Raw genomic sequence first — 19,737 nt, forward strand, 5'->3', positions numbered from 1 at the left:
CTACTTAAGTGAAAGGGCTGATGTGAAAAAAGTACAAGCAAACTGGACATGCCAAGACTCGATGCCTTAGATGGTGATCATATCAAAACTGTACAGGTATGTACACCGTGTTTGATAGGTGTGCTTCTTCCCAAGAAAAGACCTTTGCATCATCATATATAAGGTTAACCACAAAGTTTTGGTAAAAAGAGCATTTAATGAGCAAAGGATGACATGGACGGGCGAGTTCTCCGGCTTTTGTTAGGCAGTCCTGAAGCAATGTCTCCATTCCCTTCGGGGATTTCTTCCTTCTTCCGGACTTTGAGACGTGTGAGGAGCTTTATTACCCAGACGTCCCATTCCTCTGGCAAGAGCAACAGGAGGAAGCCCAGCCCAATAATGATGATGGCGATTACTCGGACACTGTTGAAGACAATTTCACTCGTGTAGTGATCAACAACTGTGTGGGACATTGAACAGGTGTTATTACGTGGGACAAAGCATTAGGGCAGTATCCCTTTCCCTCCCCCTTGCCTCCCGAGTTCTGAAGGCTGGCTGGGGCGGGAGAACATGGCCATGGAGGAGATGATGGTGGCAGGGAGACTACCCTTCCTGCTGGTTTAGCACACAGCAGGGTACGGCCCCCTTCAGAGCAAGCAGAGCTGGCCTGTGGGCTCAAGGTGCAAAAGGGGACGTTGCCTGGAGCTGCACTGGTCTGCAGCAGCATCTCGTCCCTCGCTTGCCGACAGCACAGGAGCTCCTGCTGAGGTTTGGTACGCAGAGGAAGGGGCATTTCCCTTCCCGGGCACGGCAGCTCCTTTGTGCACGTTCTTCTTCTCAGCCTGACTGCCCTGCTGAATAAGAACCTCTGCACACCCTGAGACGCGCACACACTCTGGTGGGGATCACACCGTTCGGTATGAAAATCTGCCGGGGCAGCCAGCGGTGCCTGGCTTTGCGTGTGTGTAGTCAGCACAAAGCTGGGAGCTGCCGCCTGCACTATGGCACCAGTTCAACATGCTGGATTTCAGGAGCCTGGCTTGGGAGAGGTGGCTCTGGTTTGGGCCGGGGTTGCCTCTGCTCTCCCCTGCCTAGCCCTCTCAGGCTCTGCAGTCTCTTGGCTTTCGCTACATTTCAGAAAACTGTCACAGAAATGTACCAGGCCATGCCCAAAATGGAACTGTCCAGTGCTCTTGATAAACACCTGCAATGTTATTTACCACGGCAAGCAGAACTACTAGTACAAATTTGCTCTAAAATGTAAGCAAGTTTATTTGTTTCAATTTAATGTTAAGCCTGCCTTGAAGAAATCATTAAGAATTGATTTCTACTTCATCTATAAGTTTTCATCCCAGCCCAGAGACAGATGACTTCAAATCTACTTTGTTTTCCAGTATGCAGCCTTCTTTGGACAGTAACTTAAAAAGCAATTCTAGAGATTATGAATATTCATGTAATATTATACAATACATACTGAACACATGAAGTATATGTTTTTAATCAGTGTTGTCTCCATAAGTCTTTGAGAGAAGATACAAAACGTTTAATAAAGATATTTGCTTTTATCCCTGTTGTGTATTTGAAAGGCCACAGATTTAATGTATTCATTAAGATGCAAAAGGCAGAAATTCTTACCTGCATTCACTGGGACACTCAGTACAATTCCAAGAGAAATCAAGGTGGGGTATGTAATAGCAATCCCAAAATTTAGTAGAATATTGAATGCTGAAGAAGGAAAGAAAAACACCTTTTACTGCAGTGAAACTAGGCAGAGGGAATGTCACTTGAAACATCTATGCTTTATTACTCCTTCTGTATGTTGTTCAAATAGAAGGCGTATTAACTTCCGTTGTTACTCCCAGAAGATACCTGCGGACAGACGTCTGTCTGCTGCATATCCGTCTGCCTGAGACATTGCTCTTTCTGGGAAACTCTATATCCCATGGGAGTCCAGTGGCAGGATTAGGTGGATACAACCTGTCTCTCGGTGTAATGTGCAGTGATTCACACTCTCTATACTAACCCACTTTGCCCTGCTGAAAGACTAAACATTTTTCATCTGGGAGATTTCAGCCAAACAGTCACTTCTGCCTGGATACTTTTTTTGTAGAAAATCTGCCTCCAGCTGCAGGTGGAAGATGCTGTAAATCTAACCCTCTTCCAGACAGGGACTTGTTAAATATAATTTCATGCAATGAAATTATAATATCATTATAATATCATTACAACTGAAGTATTATAATATCACTCCATTGTAATACCATACACTCTTCATGGAGTGTCTCATGACAAATTCGTAATTGCTTTGGACCAAATTCACCCTTGTTTTACAATGATTAGCTTTAGAAAAGTCAGGAGAGCCTTGCCAATACTGAACTTGTCAGCAGCTGGGGCTCCGACTTCTAGTCTTCTAGTAGTACCTATACATTGCACACGCCAGTGATTGCTTGCCAAGTTCTGCACTACTTCCTTACAGAAACCTTCCATTGAGTCCACTGATAAGTAAACTGAAGGTACTTCCAGGGTCAAGCATTGTGACTGTTCAGGGTAAAAGGAGCTAGGACTCAGGATAAGGATGGAGAAGGGATATCTCCAGTAGAAATGAAAGGAACCTTTTAGGAGATGTGATGCTTTCATCCAGTTTAGGGACTAACTGTGGCAGCACAGTCAATACGTCTAGTTGAACAAGGAACAGCATCACATTTCTGATGACCATGAATCATTAAAGCTTAGATTTGGCACCCCTCCCAAGCTGGGTTCCCTTGGTGGCACAGCAGTGGCAGCAGAAGAGAGGAGTGCCACCTACCAAATTCCCATCAGCGCTATGCAACTCTACATTTTCAAAAGTTTCCTGCTCCTTAGGAATAGCAATTAGCTATTACTGAAGTCAGGAGAGGCACTGGAGGCTGGCCTTGACTCAGGGGATGCTGACGAGCCCAAGGTAATGCCCTGCCGGCAGGGCCGCTTCCCGTCACAGCCCGGGCCAGTGCCCCTTGTCCCTGTGAGGCAGAGTTCATGAGCAGGAGTTAGGATGAGCTTTACAGTTTAGTCCCACAGCACCTTCTAATGACGGCCACAATATTTTGGCTTGGTAATAACAGCAGGAGCGGGGGCTACCTTGCCATCTAGGAATGGGCCCTCTGCACGATTTCTCAAGCTAATAATTAGGTTGAGAAGAAGGGAAAACAGCTCCAGTATGTCAGAAGTCTACAGCTTCCCCCAGCAGCCACTTTCTGGCACCCTCCACCACCCCAAGCAGTGCAAGAGCCCCCCAGTCTACTCACTCAATAAGAGAATCGAAAATCCGCAGAGGCTTCCCCAAGGAACGATGTCAAAAGAGCTCCAGTACTCCACTTTGGTAAAATAAAGGATGACAGGAATAAAGGTAACGAAGAGGACGTTGAAGACAGCTAACACGGACAGGAATAAGGCAGCTTCTCCAAATTTAGCACTGCCCAAAAGAAGCTTGAATAAAACCTACAGGAGGAAAACACATGGGTTTAACTCTCTTGCACCGCTTCTCTGGAGGGCTGCTGTCCTGGCTCCAGTGGCTCCCGCCGTCCTGGCCCGCCAGCCAGTGCTTGGGGCCGAGGGGCTGGGTGCAGAGCGGTGTCAGTCAGCACCCATGCAGTGATGCTCGCCAGACACTTGAGGTGGCTGCTCGTGAAGCTGTGGAGAGCAGCTCTTGTGCCCCAGCCTTCTCCCTCCTGGCACCCCCCCGGAGCACAGACAGGGGCAGCTGCCAAATGAGCCCACGCGGGAAGGGGACTCAGCACCTTTGGCTGTGCACCTCCTGAAAGGGAAGGTTGATCACCCTCCTCTAGACCCTTCGGTCAGTTTTCTGCATGCTACCTGTGGGAAAACCTCAGAAAAATTTGACATTAAAACCAGAAGACTTGGTGGAGCAGGGGAGGGGGAGGAGAGGAAGCAATGTGTTGAGATTTCCCTGCATGAGACATCACTGATCCAGATCCCTCTCTGTCGGAGAGGAGGGGGCAGCTCCGAGGCTGTTCCCTCCCATCCTCATTCCCTTTGCTTTGACTGGCCCATCTCCCTGGGACTTTTTTTTTCTGTGGTGTGAATTTCTTCCTCCTCCTAGACACTGGATGGAGGAAGGCTGCCAAAATGGGGCACTGTCGTGGCCCAGGTGGGCTGCAGGGCGTCTGGGTGATGGGCTCATGGGTGCCGTGACCAGCACTGCCCCATGCAGCCCTGGAGAAACTACCCTCTGTGGGAGCTGAGGCTCCCTCTTACATTCCTGACTTGACCTCCCTGGTGGGGTTTTAAAAATTAGATTTGGTCAGTGGAAAGCAGTAAGCGGGGAAATTACAAATACTTAAAAAAAGAAAAAAACCCTTCCCCTTAAGAACCAGGTTCTCTTCTTGTAGATACCAACTTCAGCAGCTGCACACAGGAGCAGCTCCTTTCCTTTGCTGGACACTCACTTCCAGCGTATTTTTTAGGAAGGTAAATGAGATTTTATACCAATGCGTAGCACATCCATTTTCTCTGAAGGAGGGAGCAGCTTGCTGCCCTGCAGATTCAGGCATCGAGGACAGCAGTGTCTGTGCATGTCCCCAGGGTGCCAGCCCAGCCTGGGTCTGTCAGCGGCAGGACCAGCTCACCCCCAGAAGGCAGGCAGCGCAGCAGCAGCCCTGCAACCTAGAGCCCAGCTGCAGCCTGGCTAATGAGACTGTGGGGAGGGATTTAAAAACTTTGGTTTGTAGTGGGAGAAGGGATAAAGAGAGGAAATGAGGGGTGTGAGCAGCCCATCTGGGGAGCCCCCGTGGACTGGGCTGGCTGGGGTCTGCATCAGTTTTCCACTGCAGAACTGCAGAGGATCCAGTGGATCCCATGGGCTCTGAGTACAGCTTTCCCCTGCCATGGGCTGCAAACCAGGAAAGCTGATGGACTCTGACTTACTGGTTTGTGCTGGGATGGCAGGCCCCCTCGCCAGTCTGAGTTGCCTCTTCCCTTTGCCTAACTAGAGCCCTGCAGGCAGGACCAGATGGAGATGTCTACACCTCATCCCGGACTCCGTGTACGAGCCAGGGTGTGTGAACTGCACCCTACAACTGCTTATTCCTCCCTGTGGACTGCGACTCTGAGTGCCATGAGCAGCACAGAGGCAAATGCACATACGTGTGTCACACTAAGTGAAATGGCTCTCTGCCCAGCATAGAAGGCTGTATGTCATCTTACACATAGTGCAGCATGCCCAGCTGGTCAGGATGAGACTTTGATTCATAGGCATATGCTCTGGAATTTAAGCATGTGATTATTATTTCCATGATAAGCAATACTTTAAGCCCAGCGTAGGCTATGTATGCCACTGAAGGAGGACTGGCAAGGGGAATTAACACAGTGACTTGAAAAAGAAGCTAAATCTCTGCAGGGCACTTCCAGAGTGAGTAGTTAAATCCAGCACCTACGGAAAAGCAGCCTCATTTTTCAAGAAGGTGGGGCATCTGGAAGTCCTTCTGTGGGCACTGGAGAAGACTATTCCCAGGAAATAGGAGCTTTTATCCTAGGTGAGGGCAGATATCAAAGCAAATGAATACCTGCATACAGTGTTGCTGTTTTATGCTCTGCTGTTCATGGCAGAGCACCTCAAAGACAGGCAAGTGGCACTGAACTGCATGAAGGTTTGCAAGTAAGAGAGGAGCAGTTAAACTGAGTGACAGGGGTGATTGGCATCTTTCTGGGGGAGAAGACCCAGGTGTGCTTACCTTGTAGAGAGCAGACATTGACGCAGAGCCCACCACCAGGGCTATACCAATAACGGAGTGGCTGTGAAACCCATCAGCGTATGTCATCATAACTATCCCTGCAATAGCAAATATAGCAGCCACGATCTGGTTGGAGACAAAGAAAGAAAGCAAGTGTTACTGGACAACCCCCAACATGGAAAAACATCAGAGCAGCTATAAATGAGAGGGCAGTACTTCTGCATCATCTGCTTATGTAGAAAATGAGTAGCAAGCCCAGGCTGGTACCCGCAGAGCTGATGCTGCCTCCCTTCACATCTTCCCTGGCTGCAGAGAAGCTGCAGGCAGAGCTGCAAGGGAGCGGCTGCCTTGGGGTGGGGGGGTGTGTGGCAAACCAGACCACAGGGCCCAGTGTCTCGGACCAAGCTGAAGGGAGGATTTAATCTCTGTCACTGAGCCTCCCCATCAACGAGTCCCTACAGCCTGTGTATGACAGTAATACACAAGTAATAATTCCCTGGCTCTTGCAGGAAAGGCTTTGAGTCCTGTGGAGGTTTTGGAAGAAAAAGGTTTTTGAAATAAACAGGGCAATAAAACTCATGCAACTACTTTCCAGTACAGACGTGTCATTTCAGAGAGTAGAGGGAGGTTTAGTCAGCCAGCCAGGCTCACAGCAATGCCTGAGGGGAGTTGTCCAAAGGAAGGTAGCATTCATGAAGGCGGGGGACCGGCTGCCCCTGATTCAGCAGGGTCAGGAGGAGACACCTGGCTTCTCTGGGACTGTCCTGCCAGATGCCTCAAGCCTCTCCGGGTGGTAATTCTGGGGTGAAAAGGGCTTTCTGCATGCTTCATGCTTCCTGGCTCTGCAGTGGTGTGAGGGACACCGTGCTTAAACCACATGCCCTTCGGCTCCACAGTCATGGTGATGCTTCTAAGATGACTGGGATAAATGAGTTTATTTTGACCCATATCTGGGTCAGTGCCAGCCAACTGCACTCTCTCCTGGGGCCAGACCGGGATTTTAAGCCCCATCCAGAGGCTGCAGCTGCCTACACATCCAAGAGCAATGGCCTCCTCTCACCTCTCCTGTTCACCACCAGAGCTGCTGGGGCTGCTGTGAGGATGCACAGGGAAAGCCTGTGTGCCAAGCTCTGATGCCGCCTGATGAGCAAGCTGCAGTGGGGGAATCCCTTTACCAGCTGCAGGTGCCCATCCCAGCAGCACCAGCAGCCTCTTCCCTGGGTTGAGCTGGGGCTGGTGCCAGGGGACACCTATAAAGCTTCCACAGACAATCACCCAGCAGATCCCTGCTGCACGCTTGACATTAACACCTGCAATTTTCCCTAACAGAAAAGTGCCCCATTTTTGCAAACAGAAGGGGATCAATTTCTCCAAAGGTGTTGCCGTAGAATGGCAGGGTGGAGGAAGGGCAGAAAAAAGCCCAAATCAACAGAAGCTGACAGTGCCTGGAAAATACAGCTGCTAATAGCATCTCAACAAGAAGGGGCTTAAGTCTAGAAATCGCTGTACTGCTGTTCAAGATGCTGCATGAGCACAGCTTTGGCAGGCTATGGAGGGGCAGGGCTTCCCCCCACTGCTCAGCACCTTGCACGGCCCAGCCGAGGGGCAGCAGGTTCTGAAGATGCTGATTTATGACTTGATCAGAGCAGAGCCCGGTGCAAGCTATAAAGGCTGGGTGTGCACACTGCAAATTTGGGGAGGTTCGGATACGGTATCTTGGCTTACAGCCCTGCATCAGTTTGGCATCAGACCTCTCCATGCACAGCTGTGGGGCATCATTTCTAAAGCGAAGATTGGCAGTGGTGTAACTGGGCCCTACGGTCCTGGACATATTTCTTTTTAAGGCAAGGAGAGAAAAAAACCCGATGCATGGCTCTACAGAAATGTGGAGCTGTTTCAGATAGGTAGGACTGAAGGAACTCAGCAGCCCTCAGCAGTTCTCTCATGTCAGCATGCTGGTGCTTGTCAAATAAAAACTCAGACACTCTGTGTGGCTTCAGAGGCACAAGAGAAAAGGTCATTAAATGAGACTAGCATGGGGCAGGTGCAGAACAAACAAAAAGAGATTTGTCTTCACCCAAAATATAATTCAGCCAAGGAAAGCTTTGCTGTTGCACACTGTGGATGTGAAAAGTTTACAAGGATAAACTCATGGAAGAAAAAAATCCATCAAGGACTATTAACTCGAGGAACATTGCTTCCATCTCAGGAAGTCCTTGAGCCTCATATTGCTGCAGGCTGGAAAGTCTCATCAGGAAATATCATTATAGGCTTTTCCTGTTTAGATGATTTTTCTAGGTGTCCACTCCTGGCAGCTGCTGGAGCCAGTCTCCTGAGGCAGATGCACCTTTGCTCTGACTCAGTATGGCTCTTCGTAGAGCTGCATGCTACATGGCTCAGGCTTATCTGAAAGATAAGAGCAACTCCAGCCCTTCACATCCCCTATGCTACAGCCCAGGTGACAAAGAGTGGTAGATGCAGCACTTTCTGTAGCATCTGCTCCAGGCGTGGCTGTCTCCCATCTGAGATGCGTGGGGCTTGTCCAGCCTTGACTGGAGAACCGGGGGGAGACCACAGCCACACGCCAGGCTGTGGCAACCAGCCGGTACCTCCATGCATATCGGCGAAGGGAGCCTGCCTGAGCCCCCGCTGGCAGCAGCAGCTCTGCTGCAGTGGAAACTTGGAGTTAATGAACTGCAGAATAAAAAGCATCCAGTTTTGCTCTCAGTGTCAGGGGCTGGCTGACTTCAGAGCACCTCCCGGGAGGCTGGGTCTCTGCCCAGTTGGAAAGGAAGACTACGATTTGGGATTTGATAGTATATGTATTTCCAAGTCCCACTGGCAGGGGTGCTTGTCTATACACTACATATGCAGGAGGTACATGCAAGCGACGGCTCTCTCGAATCCTGTTTTATTTACTGTAGCATGGAGAAAACAACGAAGTCCAAGATCAAAGTAAATAAATGCAGTCTGCAAACAGTTTTGCTGGGGCAGAAGTCCTTGCCTGTTCTATCAAGCATGTTATGAGTCTCAGGTGAGTCTTGGCCTGGCCTGTTGACATGTCAGGTGTGTCACATACGCCTTCTCTGTAAGCCTTTCAGCCTGTCTATCAAGCACATCGTTAGTGTCAGTGACAGGTTGCTTGCACCGTGCCGCTGCTTGCACATCTACTGGCCTGCGGTTACTTGTAAATGCCTCAGCACTGGAGGGCTTGCAGAGACAATGCTGCAGGCGCTCACAGCTTCATTACATGTGTGTCTTCTCTGAAAGCAATGTGATAGCTCGCAGCCCAGTTGGACCGTTAGTGAAGGGACAGGGGGAGAAGTGCAACTTCATTACAGGAGATGTAGGCACTTACAAATGCCTGAGCGGCGAGGATGGGATTTTGTAGCTTGCTCTTACATTTAAATTCCAGCCAAATTGTGATTTAAGTGCTTGTAGAGCTACTAGTTGCACTTCTGAAGGCCAAACAGGATACTTGTATGTGCTTAAACCCCACTGAGATGCTGCCTTTCTCACCTAGTCTGTCCTGCAGCAGGTGTGTCAGAGCTTAGCAGCGGCACTATCCATCCTGCTGCGCTGCCGAGGGGATGGAGTGGGAGCGTGGGAGCGCTCCTGCTTGCCGCAGGGCAAGGCACCGTCCCCCCTGCAGCCTCGTCTGCCAAATACCCTCTGAAAGGGTGCTTCTAAAAGGGTCAGCAGCTCTGACACAGCGTGGCCCCAAGGGACCGTGAGCTTTGGGGCTGGGCTGTGTGCTGGCTCGCAGTCCGTAGGTCGCTCCCAGAGAAGCCCTAGGAGTTGTCCCTCCTCCTGGTTGCCAGTCCCAGGAAGATGGCTTTGTTTTGGGGTTCATGCTGAGACTATCCCCCAGCAAGCCACGCAGTGCCACCCTCCATGTCTGCTGTTTTTCACATGAGCTGTACCGAAAAGGGAGATAAGGGGGAAGAAAATGCATCTCACCAGGAGACTCCACACTACATCCCTCTGCAGATAGAAGCGTCCCCAGTGCTCCCACAGTGGCAAATGAAGCTGGGCGGCAGGACTGCTGTGCTGCTGCATGCCCTGCCACTCTCTAGGGACAAACATCTCTTCACTCACATTTTGTCACCGCTCAGGGTGCCACATCTGCCCAAGAGCGAATAGCCCAGTCCTCCTGCAAGCCCCTTCCTGCTGTGTCCAGGCCCCTTGCTGGCCTGTCACCGGGGTGAGAGATGGCCATGTTCCTCCTTGGGCATGGAGATGGCTTCTCAGGAAGCAATCACTGCCACTCCTTCCCAGTGCCAAGTGCCACGGTGAGGGGCTGGGACGGGTGGCAGGAGCATCACATGGCCTCCATTGCCCTGGCCCTGCTCTGCGTCTCTGCTTTGTTGCTGTTGGGTTTTGAGTGAGTCAGCCTTTCCCAAGGCAGTGCCGATAAGAAACGAAGGACAGCTGGACATAGCCGAGACCACCACTCTGGTCTGCTTCCCTGCTCCCTCCATTCCTTCTGCCCCTTTGGGAAGGGGGGGGATCCAGAGCAGCATTCGTCCCCCAGCGCATGTCACCTGCCACGGCACAAGACCTAGCCTGGCCAGGAAGCTACTGGAGAGGCCCTGACCTCCCTGGCTCTTCATGCATGGCCGTGCACCCGGGAGAGCATGAGAAGCATCTCTGCTCCAGCGTGTGCGTGCCAGTGTGGATATCCCTACATGCAGGTCAGCTTCTTTCCCCTCAGACCACAGCCATATCCAGTGGCGAGAGATGGCATGTGCAGACCAAGGAGCAAGCTGCACGCACAAGACAGCAGTGGTCAGCCCTCTACACACCTCGTCTCCTGGCGTCCCACCAGCACTACAGATGACAGTGCCACAAGAGAGCGGAAGACCACAAAAATATGCATTATTTTTTTTTACTTTTATCAAAATGGCCAGCATGTCCAGCTATGATAACAGCAACACTTCCCTGCCTCCAGGATCATTTCAGGATACCCTTGCTTCTGTACTCAAAAACCCCAGTTAATTTGTTTTCAGGGTACGGCTACCTGGGCAGGTGGGTGGGCAAGCACAGACACCAGCTGGCCAGGCCGGGCTTTTGGCAGGTACATTTTGCAACGATTCCCTGAGCAGCCTCTTGGCTGCCACCACCGCAAGGCTGGCCAAGCTCTCCTGCTGGAGAGGAAGGCTTCCCGAAAAGTTAACTCTCAATTGCTCCGTGCAGCAAGGGCTAACAACCTCTTTGAGCACTGAAAGCATTGCCTGGGTGGGTGCGCAGAGAGCTCCTCAAATGGTGGGCAGAAATTGGGTATCAGTACCGTTATTGCGGTTAATATGTGCCTGCTGGTGCAGTGAGGCAGGAGGGCACCACTGGTGCCTTTTCCTCGCGGTTACTCCCAGCCCTGGAAGAGCCCCCTTGGCCCTGGGGTGGTGGGTCCCTGGGGCAGATGCCAGGTGCCCATCCACCCGGTTCAGCTGCCACAGGACACTGCGTGCCAATGGCTGCCAAAACAGCAGCAGGGTCAGCAGGGAGCTGCGGGGGTTTCCTATAACAACCCCCACATGCCGCTCTGTTGCTGCTGTGGAGCAGGCGTTCACGCGGGGTGTAGGACTAAGGGTGTAAGCAAACATTTGGGATGCCACCAGGAGAGCTGCCCCAGGGGAGTGGGCCTGCCGCCCCGCTGCCTGCCGCACTGCCTGGACCCATGCCTGTACCTGCTGACCCGACACAAGTCCCCGCGTGCCAGTGTTATGCCAATCCTCCGCTAGCGACTCACACACACATGCTTTGGCTGTGCACAGGTGAGGGCAGCCCGGCTCTCCTCTCTACAGCTGCTGCTGACCGCAGCCCCAGAGCAGCGTGGGTCTGCTGTCACGCGTAAGAAAGGCAAGGGACCCAGTAAATTCACGGGCTGGGACCAGAAATGCATTGTGCACAGCCAAGGCTTGCAGGAATGTGCAGCTAGAAACAGCTACATCTGGTGCCACAACCTGGGAATTTTCACTCGGAAGGGGCAGGCAAAGGCTGATGCATGTCCATGACAACATGGAGATAGCAGCTACGCCTCGTGCCATGCTCTGCAGCCGGTTACCTCTTTTCTGAAGGAGAACACACAAAGGCACAAGGCTGGGGGAGACGGGGGGCTCCAGGAGCTCGTGTGCGCCTGGGCAGGCTGCAGGGAAGGACGTATCCCACCTCCGTGAGGATTTCTGTGCTGGCTTGGCCGTCTGCATTGGGTGCTGCTTGACTTGGCTGGTGGCAGGGAAGGGGAAAAGGAAAAGCAGAAGGGCGAAGGGAAGAAGAGAGACAGAGATAAGGAGTCACTTACCCTCACTCCCATGAACCTGTCCCTCAGAACGATCCATGAAAGCAAGAACACAAAAGCTTTGTTGCAGCAGAACAACACGGAGACATCCGTAGTGTTTATTTTCTTTATTGCATGTAAGTAAAGGTAGTTTGTGAGTGTCCAAAGGACACCAAAGGGTGCTGCCTTGGTAAAAAACACCTTCAAAGTCAAGCCATTTTCTCCAAAAAATCGGCAGCACTCCCTAAAACAAGGAGAGAAAAGCAGTGTTATTACACAAGCCAGTCATAGTCTGCAGCAAATATATGGGTTTCTTTTCCTTCTTGTTCCACTTCTTTTCCTTTGGGGAAAGAAGGGCACACACCTTAAAGAGGAGAAGAAAAACAAATTTCATCATCTGTTGCAACAGCTGTACGAACACATGGGGGCTGCAAACATGGGAGGGACAGCAATGAAAGAGTGAGGGGAGAGGGGAAGCCAGGAGGTGAAATCTCACCCTTGCCATGAACACCTTCACAGTGGACGTCTTGAAACAGCGCGAGGTCATCCTGCTCCTTTCACCCCTGTGGGCACCGGGGTGCTAAGTGGCCAGGGCTGGCAGCAAAGCCCCTTGCTCCCTGCTCCTGCTGCAGCCACAGGACCCTAGTGCTCATCTGTGATCTGCCACGCAGGGCTTGGAAGGAGCCTCATGGGATCCTGGTTTGGGGTTTTTCCACCCACCCAAGGGGTGGAACTTGGCTCAAGCTCCCTGGCAACAGCAGGGAGGAGGTGGCTGGCAGCTGCCTGCTGGGGCGAGAGCGTGTAGAGGGTGTGCAAAGGGTGGCACCTGGGGCTGTGCTGGGTCAGCTTGGGCAGCAGCTCAGGGCAGGGGAGTGGGGAGCTCACGTGTACAGCGAGGGCTGGGGATGCTGCAAATCCCCAAGTGGGAGGCAGCCAGAGCAGGTACGGCCCTGGTGCAGGAAGAGGAAACACCAGTGGTTTGTGTCCCGGAGGCGCTGGCGGGCAAAAGGGGACAGGAGGTGACGGGTGCAGCCTGGCCCTGCTGGCACAGCTCTGGGGAGGCGGTGGGTAGGGGCTGGTGTGGGGCTGCATGGGTCACCTCTGCAGAGGGGCTGCGAGGGGATGCCTGTGTGCAACCTGCTTCTGCCGGGCAGCAGAACTGGGAGCTGCCGGCTGTGCTGCCTGCATGGAAATTCAGTAACGCGAAGACGAAACGCAGCGGTCTGCGAGGCGGAGGGTGCAGCCTGCTGAAGTGTGCAGGTGGCAGTCAACGGTGGTGCCGTGGCCTGTGCCGGCTTTGCTTGCTTTCAAACCAGCAAAACTCCTGAGGCCCTAAAGCACTTTAATGAGGTGTTTTGACAAGATTTAAGCAAAATTAAATTTTCCTCTGACAATGAAGGCCAAATAGGTTTTTGGTGCTGCCTTGAAATTCAAGCTGTTTCCTGAGGCTGGGCATGTAAGGCTCAGTACTTGGAGTCCGATGAATGTGTGATTTTGATCCCCTTTCTCAGAAGATGGGGCTGTATCAGGTGATTGCCTAAAGAAACCCATCCACACTCTGAGCCTCTTCAGATTTCCCCCATAACTAAGTCTACGTCTGTCTATGCTCCCTCTGCTGCATCAGGTACCAGGCTGCAGGGTAGAGGAAATGCATTTCTTGTGTTTGTTGGCTTTTGTCGCCTGCCAGTCGCTCGTACTGAGTCATGGCTGTGCCGAACTTGCCCATCTCTGGATACGATGACCCTGGGTTTTGTCTGCCGTACAAGGACACTTGCATCTGAACCGCTAGTTCTGCATCATGTCACTTGGTGTCACAGCAAGCACATCAGTGTCCCTCGTCCTCTATGAAACCACCGGCTGGCAGCAGCCTACTCCCTGCCAAACTTGTTAACTGCCTCTCTGTATCAGTAAAAGAACTACCCCTCTGCACCAGAAACCGCGGCCTGACTTCCCACCTGCCGGCGCTGTGCAGGGCCGTTCAGGGATGCGTGCAGCACCGACAGATGCTGCCTGTGCTCAGCATGTGGCCTGGATACACTCCTCCCTTCCACAAAGACTATACCCACTTCAAGTCTGGCCTTCAGCCCTGCGAAACACTGTCTGTTCCAGCCACTTGCCACAGTGGACGCAGGGAGCGCACAGGGATGCAGAGAGACAATGAAAAACCCAGTCCTGAACTTCACTAGAGACTTAAAACCTGCTTCCTAAGACACCGGGGAGGGTTTGACTGCCAGGGTGTCACAGGCAGCCAGTCTAATGCTCTGAAGACAAAAAACGCAGGCACAGTTTACATTAAATAACATTAAGTAAAATTAGTATGACATGGACAGGAAGGCCATAGTCAAATTAAAGGACTAAAATGGAATTTATGCTGGGATTCATTCTGGGGAAAAAAAGCTCCTCCTGCCAAAAATCTGTTCCCCACATATAGAATTGGGTATCACCATTTCATATACAGTAGAAACATGTGCCTTTATTGTACTGTGGGCCTGATTCCTGTTTAGCAGATACCACTGGATCCATATGCAAGCACAGCCTGGCATGTGCTCCCATCCCGGAAGCACCCAATGTAGTGCTGTGATGCCCCAAAGCACAGCCTTGTCCTGGCACAGATCAGGACCCTGAGCTGCATTTCCCCCTTGGGAGTCTCATCTCACTGGCCTATACAATAAAGCCTCCTTTTAGCTCTTTTGGCTGTTTTCACCAAGTCTGAATTTCCTCATGTAGGCTGGCTCCAGCTTCCAAAGGAGACCTCCTTACGGCAGAGGTTTCCCCGTCCAGCATGGGGTTGTAAGGGAGCTTCTCCCCGAGAACACCCCAGGGCTGTGGAAGGTGCTACCAGACGTGCACAGCGAGGGCCATTGTCCAAAATGGGTGCACTGCTGAAATGCAGGCTCTTTGTGGGGGTAGCAGATGGGTTAGGCGGCTTTCTTGGACCTGGCATCTTCAGTGAAGTCTGAGGAGCATTAGGGGAAATGTGGTATGTTTCATGTGCCAGGATGACTATACATTGTACAATAAACCCCTTTAATTAATTGTCTTCCCAGGTTTGCTACTGCTTATTGGGAAAATGGATTCTTCCTTGGTGCCATAACACAGCTTGTGAAGCCCTACGAGGAAGCATTTGATGAAGAGAGTTGTCAGTGAGTAATGGTAGATAAATAGTTATGGGAAGCAAGACAGGACTGTGATATAACCTACACTGTAATCCCAAAACAGTCGGGGGACGAAATCATTCCAGAAAAAACAGTCTTCAAGTTCTAAATATTTTGACGGAACATTTTGGACACAGTTGCTCCTGCTGTCCAGTAATTTCAGTTTTGCCCACAAGGGTACACTGTACCCAGTGAGTACCCTGATGTTTTATGGATACTCTTTGGCAAAAACAGAGCTTGTGTCCTGTGGTGCTCCAGGCATGCCTGACTGTGCCAGGAGAGCCTGCCTATGAATATTTTAACAATCTCATCTGCTAACAAAAATGTTACTTTTTAAGAAAGACAAAAACCAACCTACCTGGAGGGCAGTCTGTAAGCATTCAGAATCCTTTGGAGCCCCACTCAGCACTGTGGACCCTTGTGCAAGATTGGACCCCAAGTCTCCCAAAACCACGGGACAGACGGGGAGCTGGGGTCATTTCCTTGAGGTTTTACAGGACAGACTCTTGCAGGTCTATCTGCCCAGGGCAGGACATGGAGGGAGCCCTCTACTCGCACCGGAGCAAGCTGGCTGCCTCTGAGCTGCTGGGGAGACAGCGTTGGGTGTCTCCTCCTGGGACAAGTGTGCAGTGGTGGTGGAAGAGCTGCTGGGGAAGTGCCCTGCTCCGGCAGGGAGACCACCAGCCTCCTCTGGCTTTGCCTGATGGGGCCAGCAGCCAAGCTATCTCATTTCCAGGATAAAATACGCTTTCTGCCTCAGTTTATCCAGGCTTCCGTGAGCTGGTCCTGCTGCTCAGCTAGCTCTAGCTCATCTAGGGTGAAGAGGGAGGGTTACCAGATAGCTGGAGGCTACAGACTCTTCTCTTTGTTGGGTTCGTCTCTGGGACTAAATCCCTGCTGTTTGCTAACGTGGGCAGAGGTGCCAGAGGCGTGCTTTGCAAAGAAAGCAAGCAGGGATCCTGTAAGGAGGTGCTCCTGGTGTTCACCCTTGCCCTGTGTGCTGGGCAGCCTGATGCTGTTGGCACACAGCAGGCATGGGCAGCCCACAGGCAGCCCAGCTGTGATGAGGTGCCGTGCCCAAGGGGAGCAGTGGTTTTTAGCAGTATGCAGTGTTTGCGAGTGGCTGGTATGGGCATACAGCATTTGCTAGGCGCAGCATCACTACAAATGCCTACAACTGCCGATGGGGAGCCCTGTGCCCAGGCACCGTGACACTGGAGTGGGTTTTCCAGCAAATGGAGTCGAGCAGGGCTGTCACGGTGTGTGCACAACCAGACCCTGCCGGCCACGGTCCTCCGCGGGCTCCCTCTCCCCGCTCACACAGAGCGTGCACTGCTGCTCATCATCCCTTAGACTCACTGCAAAGCTTTCAAAGATCTCCTGGGCCATACACCTATTGAGTGAGAGACCCTGGCCTATCTTAAATAAAGGCACAGTTAACAGCAAGCAACTTTATTTCCTTATAGCGTGTATGTTTTCCATGTACCTCCAAGACATCCAGCTGGAGGAAGCCATGAAGATGCTCTGGTAGTTCCCTGTGAGACGAATGTGTGTGCCTGTGGCTCTAATAACTTGGCAGAGCGCAGAGTCCCAGGGACACAGAGTGGTAGTGGGGAGTTTCTGCCCACTGACCTTTAGGTATGTACAAGCAACTTTTTATGTTTGAGCTGGGAGCCCAGGCTCTGTTCACAGTTGCTGGAGATGCACATCCTTGAGCTGCCTTTGCTGCCCACCTCAGGAGGCACTGAGTCCAGGAAGAAGCTACTTCTATTTCTCTCCTTCAGCTCTAAAAGGGACCCCAGGGTGAGGAGCACAGACATGGGCACCTCCAGCACATGTCTGGCAGGAGAAATCCCACTCCCTGTGTTAAAAGAGAAATTGTCATAAAAGATTGACCAAACCTACTCCTGCCTGCATTACCAGAAATCCTGCGCCTGCCAGTCTCACCTATCACCTCAACCTGAAAGTTGCCTTGCTGCTCGCTTGCTCATAGTTTCGTTTGGTGGGCTCACCCTGCTTTGCCTCTGGAGCAGTGGGACTTTCGGTGTGGACAACAGCCAGAGAGGCCATAGGGAAACACTGATGCAAAGCTCAGGCGTGCCTTGGTCCTGTGCATCCCCGGGTCACGCTGAGCATGGCTTCTCCTGGGCAGGGAAGCCGCCCTGCAGACGTCCTGCAGAGCCACCCTGCTGAGACAATCTTTCCTCAACTCTGTGTCACCCTCCAGCACGAGGAGTAAATTCCCACAGCTGCTGGGCTTTTTCCAGATAAGGTGGCAGCAGGCAGAAAGGAGCTTTGGTGTTGCGGGGCATAATACCGTATTTTTGAGATAAACTAGCTTCCTGCATTATTTTCCTCGATTCTGCTAGAGCTCCATTGTAATCACAGCAGTTGGTTTAAAAAATAAATGCAAGGCATTAGCCAAGGCAACAGCAAAGGCCTGTGTAAGACCGGAATGGAAATGTCAAAGGAAGGATACTGGAAGGGAAACATACTGGCTTAATCGCTGCAGCAGCAATAAAGAAAAGCTTGCTTGCACTCAGAAGTGTCATATCCATGTTCACAGACAATCTGAAGGCTCATGACTGAAATAAAAGGCAGGATTACACTGCTGGGAGGAGGTCTACATGTGGGCTGAGAGAATTGCAGCCTGATTACATGTGGCCCTTGGGAAGTGTTTCCAGAGAGATGTTACACAGCGGACGTGCTTGCTGCGGGGTGTTGCTGAGGGGGGTGCTGCAGCAGGCATCTTTGCTGTGTGTCGAGATAACGGGACGGTGCAGGTGAGAAGGAGGGGCACACACTTGGACTGATTGCTCCCCTCTTCCTCAGGATGCAAACCAGGATGATTGGCATAAAGCCCATAAAGCCCAGCCGGGAGCAGAAGCGGCTGTCTGGCTTTCAGAGCATCCTCTGCATGGGAAGACAGTGGTGGGGACAGATGGAAACCTGCTTGTAGGTATAAAATAAAGCAGGGAGCACCATATGGCACGACTCAACTCACCTTGCGGCTGCTGTGGCACAAGCCCCCGCAGTAACAGCCCCTGAGAAGGGGTTAGCAAGTCCCAAAGAGCACTGGCTGGGCTGGATGTACCAGCGGTCCCCTCTCCCAAATGGGGATTCTGATACCCCGCCGCTTGTCACAGGGTGCCCTAATGGAAATGTGTAATGTCACTCGGGAATGGCATGTAGCTGCTATGGCACTACAGGAACTACGCTGGGATGAAAGATACTACAGAAAAGCCTAAAGCACAGAAATCACAGAATCACAGAATCACTAAGGTTGGAAAAGACCTGTAAGATCATCAAGTCCAACCATCAACCCAACACCACCATGCCCACTAAACCATGACCTGTAATGCCACGTCCACACGCTCCTTGAACGCCTCCAGGGATGGTGACTCCACCACTTCCCTGGGCAGCTTATTCCAGTGTCTCACCACTCTCTCACTAAAGAATTTTTTCCTAATATCCAGCCTGAACCTCCCCTGGAGCAACTTGAGGCCATCTCCTCTTGTGCCTTGTCACTTGGGAGAAGAGACCAACACCCACCTCTCTGCAACCCCCTTTCAGGTAATTGTAGAGAGCGATAAGGTCTCCCCTCAGCCTCCTCTTCTCCAGACTGAACAACCCCAGTTCCCTCAGCCGCTCCTCATCAGACTTGTGCTCCAGACCCCTCACCAGCTTCGTCGCCCTTCTCTGGACACGCTCCAGCACCTCAATGTCCTTCTTGTAGTGAGGGGCCCAAAACTGAACACAGTATTCGAGGTGCGGCCTCACCAGAGCCGAGTACAGGGGCACGATCACCTCCCTACTCCTGCTGGCCACACTGTTTCTGATACAGGCCAGGATGCCATTGGCCTTCTTGGCCACCTGGGCACACTGCTGGCTCATCTTCAGCTGGCTGTCAATCAACACCCCCAGGTCCTTTTCTGCAGTGCAGCTCTCCAGCCACTCGTCCCCAAGCCTGTAGCGTTGCCTGGGGTTGTTGTGACCCAGGTGCAGGACCCGGCACTTGGCCTTGTTGAACCTCATACAATTGGCCTTGGCCCATTGATCCAGCCTGTCCAGATCCCTCTGCAGAGCCTTCCTACCCTCGAGCAGATCAATGCTCCTGCCCAACTTGGTGTCCTCTGCAAACTTACTGAGGGAGCACTTGATCCCCTCATCCAGATCATCAATAAAGATATTAAACAAGACCAGTCCCAAAACTGAGCCCTGGGGGACTCTGCTTGTGACCAACCGCCAACTGGATTTGACTCCATTCACCACAACTCTCTGGGCTCGGCCGTCCAGACAGTTTTTTACCCAGTGAAGAGTGCACCTGTCTGAGCCACGACTCGCCAGCTTCTCCAGGAGAATACTGTGGGCGACAGTGTCGAAGGCTTTGCTGAAGTCCAGGTAGACAATGTCAACAGCCTTTCCCTCACCCACTAGGCGGGTCACCTGGTCATAGAAGGAGATCAGGTTGGTCAAGCAGGACCTGCCCTTCATGAACCCGTGCTGGCTGGGCCCGATCCGTTGGTTGTCCTGCACGTGCCCTGTGAGCGCCCTCAGGATGAACCTCTCCATAATCTTCCCCAGCATCAAATTCAGG

The 19,737-nt window shown here is 52.0% G+C and overlaps 1 protein-coding gene across 1 annotated transcript in view; it reads right to left on the reverse strand.

The window, feature by feature from the left end:
- Positions 1-194: 194 nt before the first annotated feature.
- Positions 195-19,737, reverse strand: part of SLC35F3 (solute carrier family 35 member F3) — a 189,763-nt gene continuing 170,220 nt past the window's right edge. The window contains exons 4-8 of the mRNA XM_059835593.1: positions 12,010-12,229; positions 5,709-5,834; positions 3,264-3,456; positions 1,615-1,704; positions 195-439 (exon numbers count right to left, since the gene is read on the reverse strand). Coding sequence (XP_059691576.1) covers positions 195-439; positions 1,615-1,704; positions 3,264-3,456; positions 5,709-5,834; positions 12,010-12,229 — 874 coding nt within the window. The remainder of the gene's footprint in view (positions 440-1,614; positions 1,705-3,263; positions 3,457-5,708; positions 5,835-12,009; positions 12,230-19,737) is intronic.

This window comes from Gavia stellata, chromosome 2, assembly GCF_030936135.1.
Source record: "Gavia stellata isolate bGavSte3 chromosome 2, bGavSte3.hap2, whole genome shotgun sequence".
NCBI lineage: Eukaryota > Metazoa > Chordata > Aves > Gaviiformes > Gaviidae > Gavia > Gavia stellata.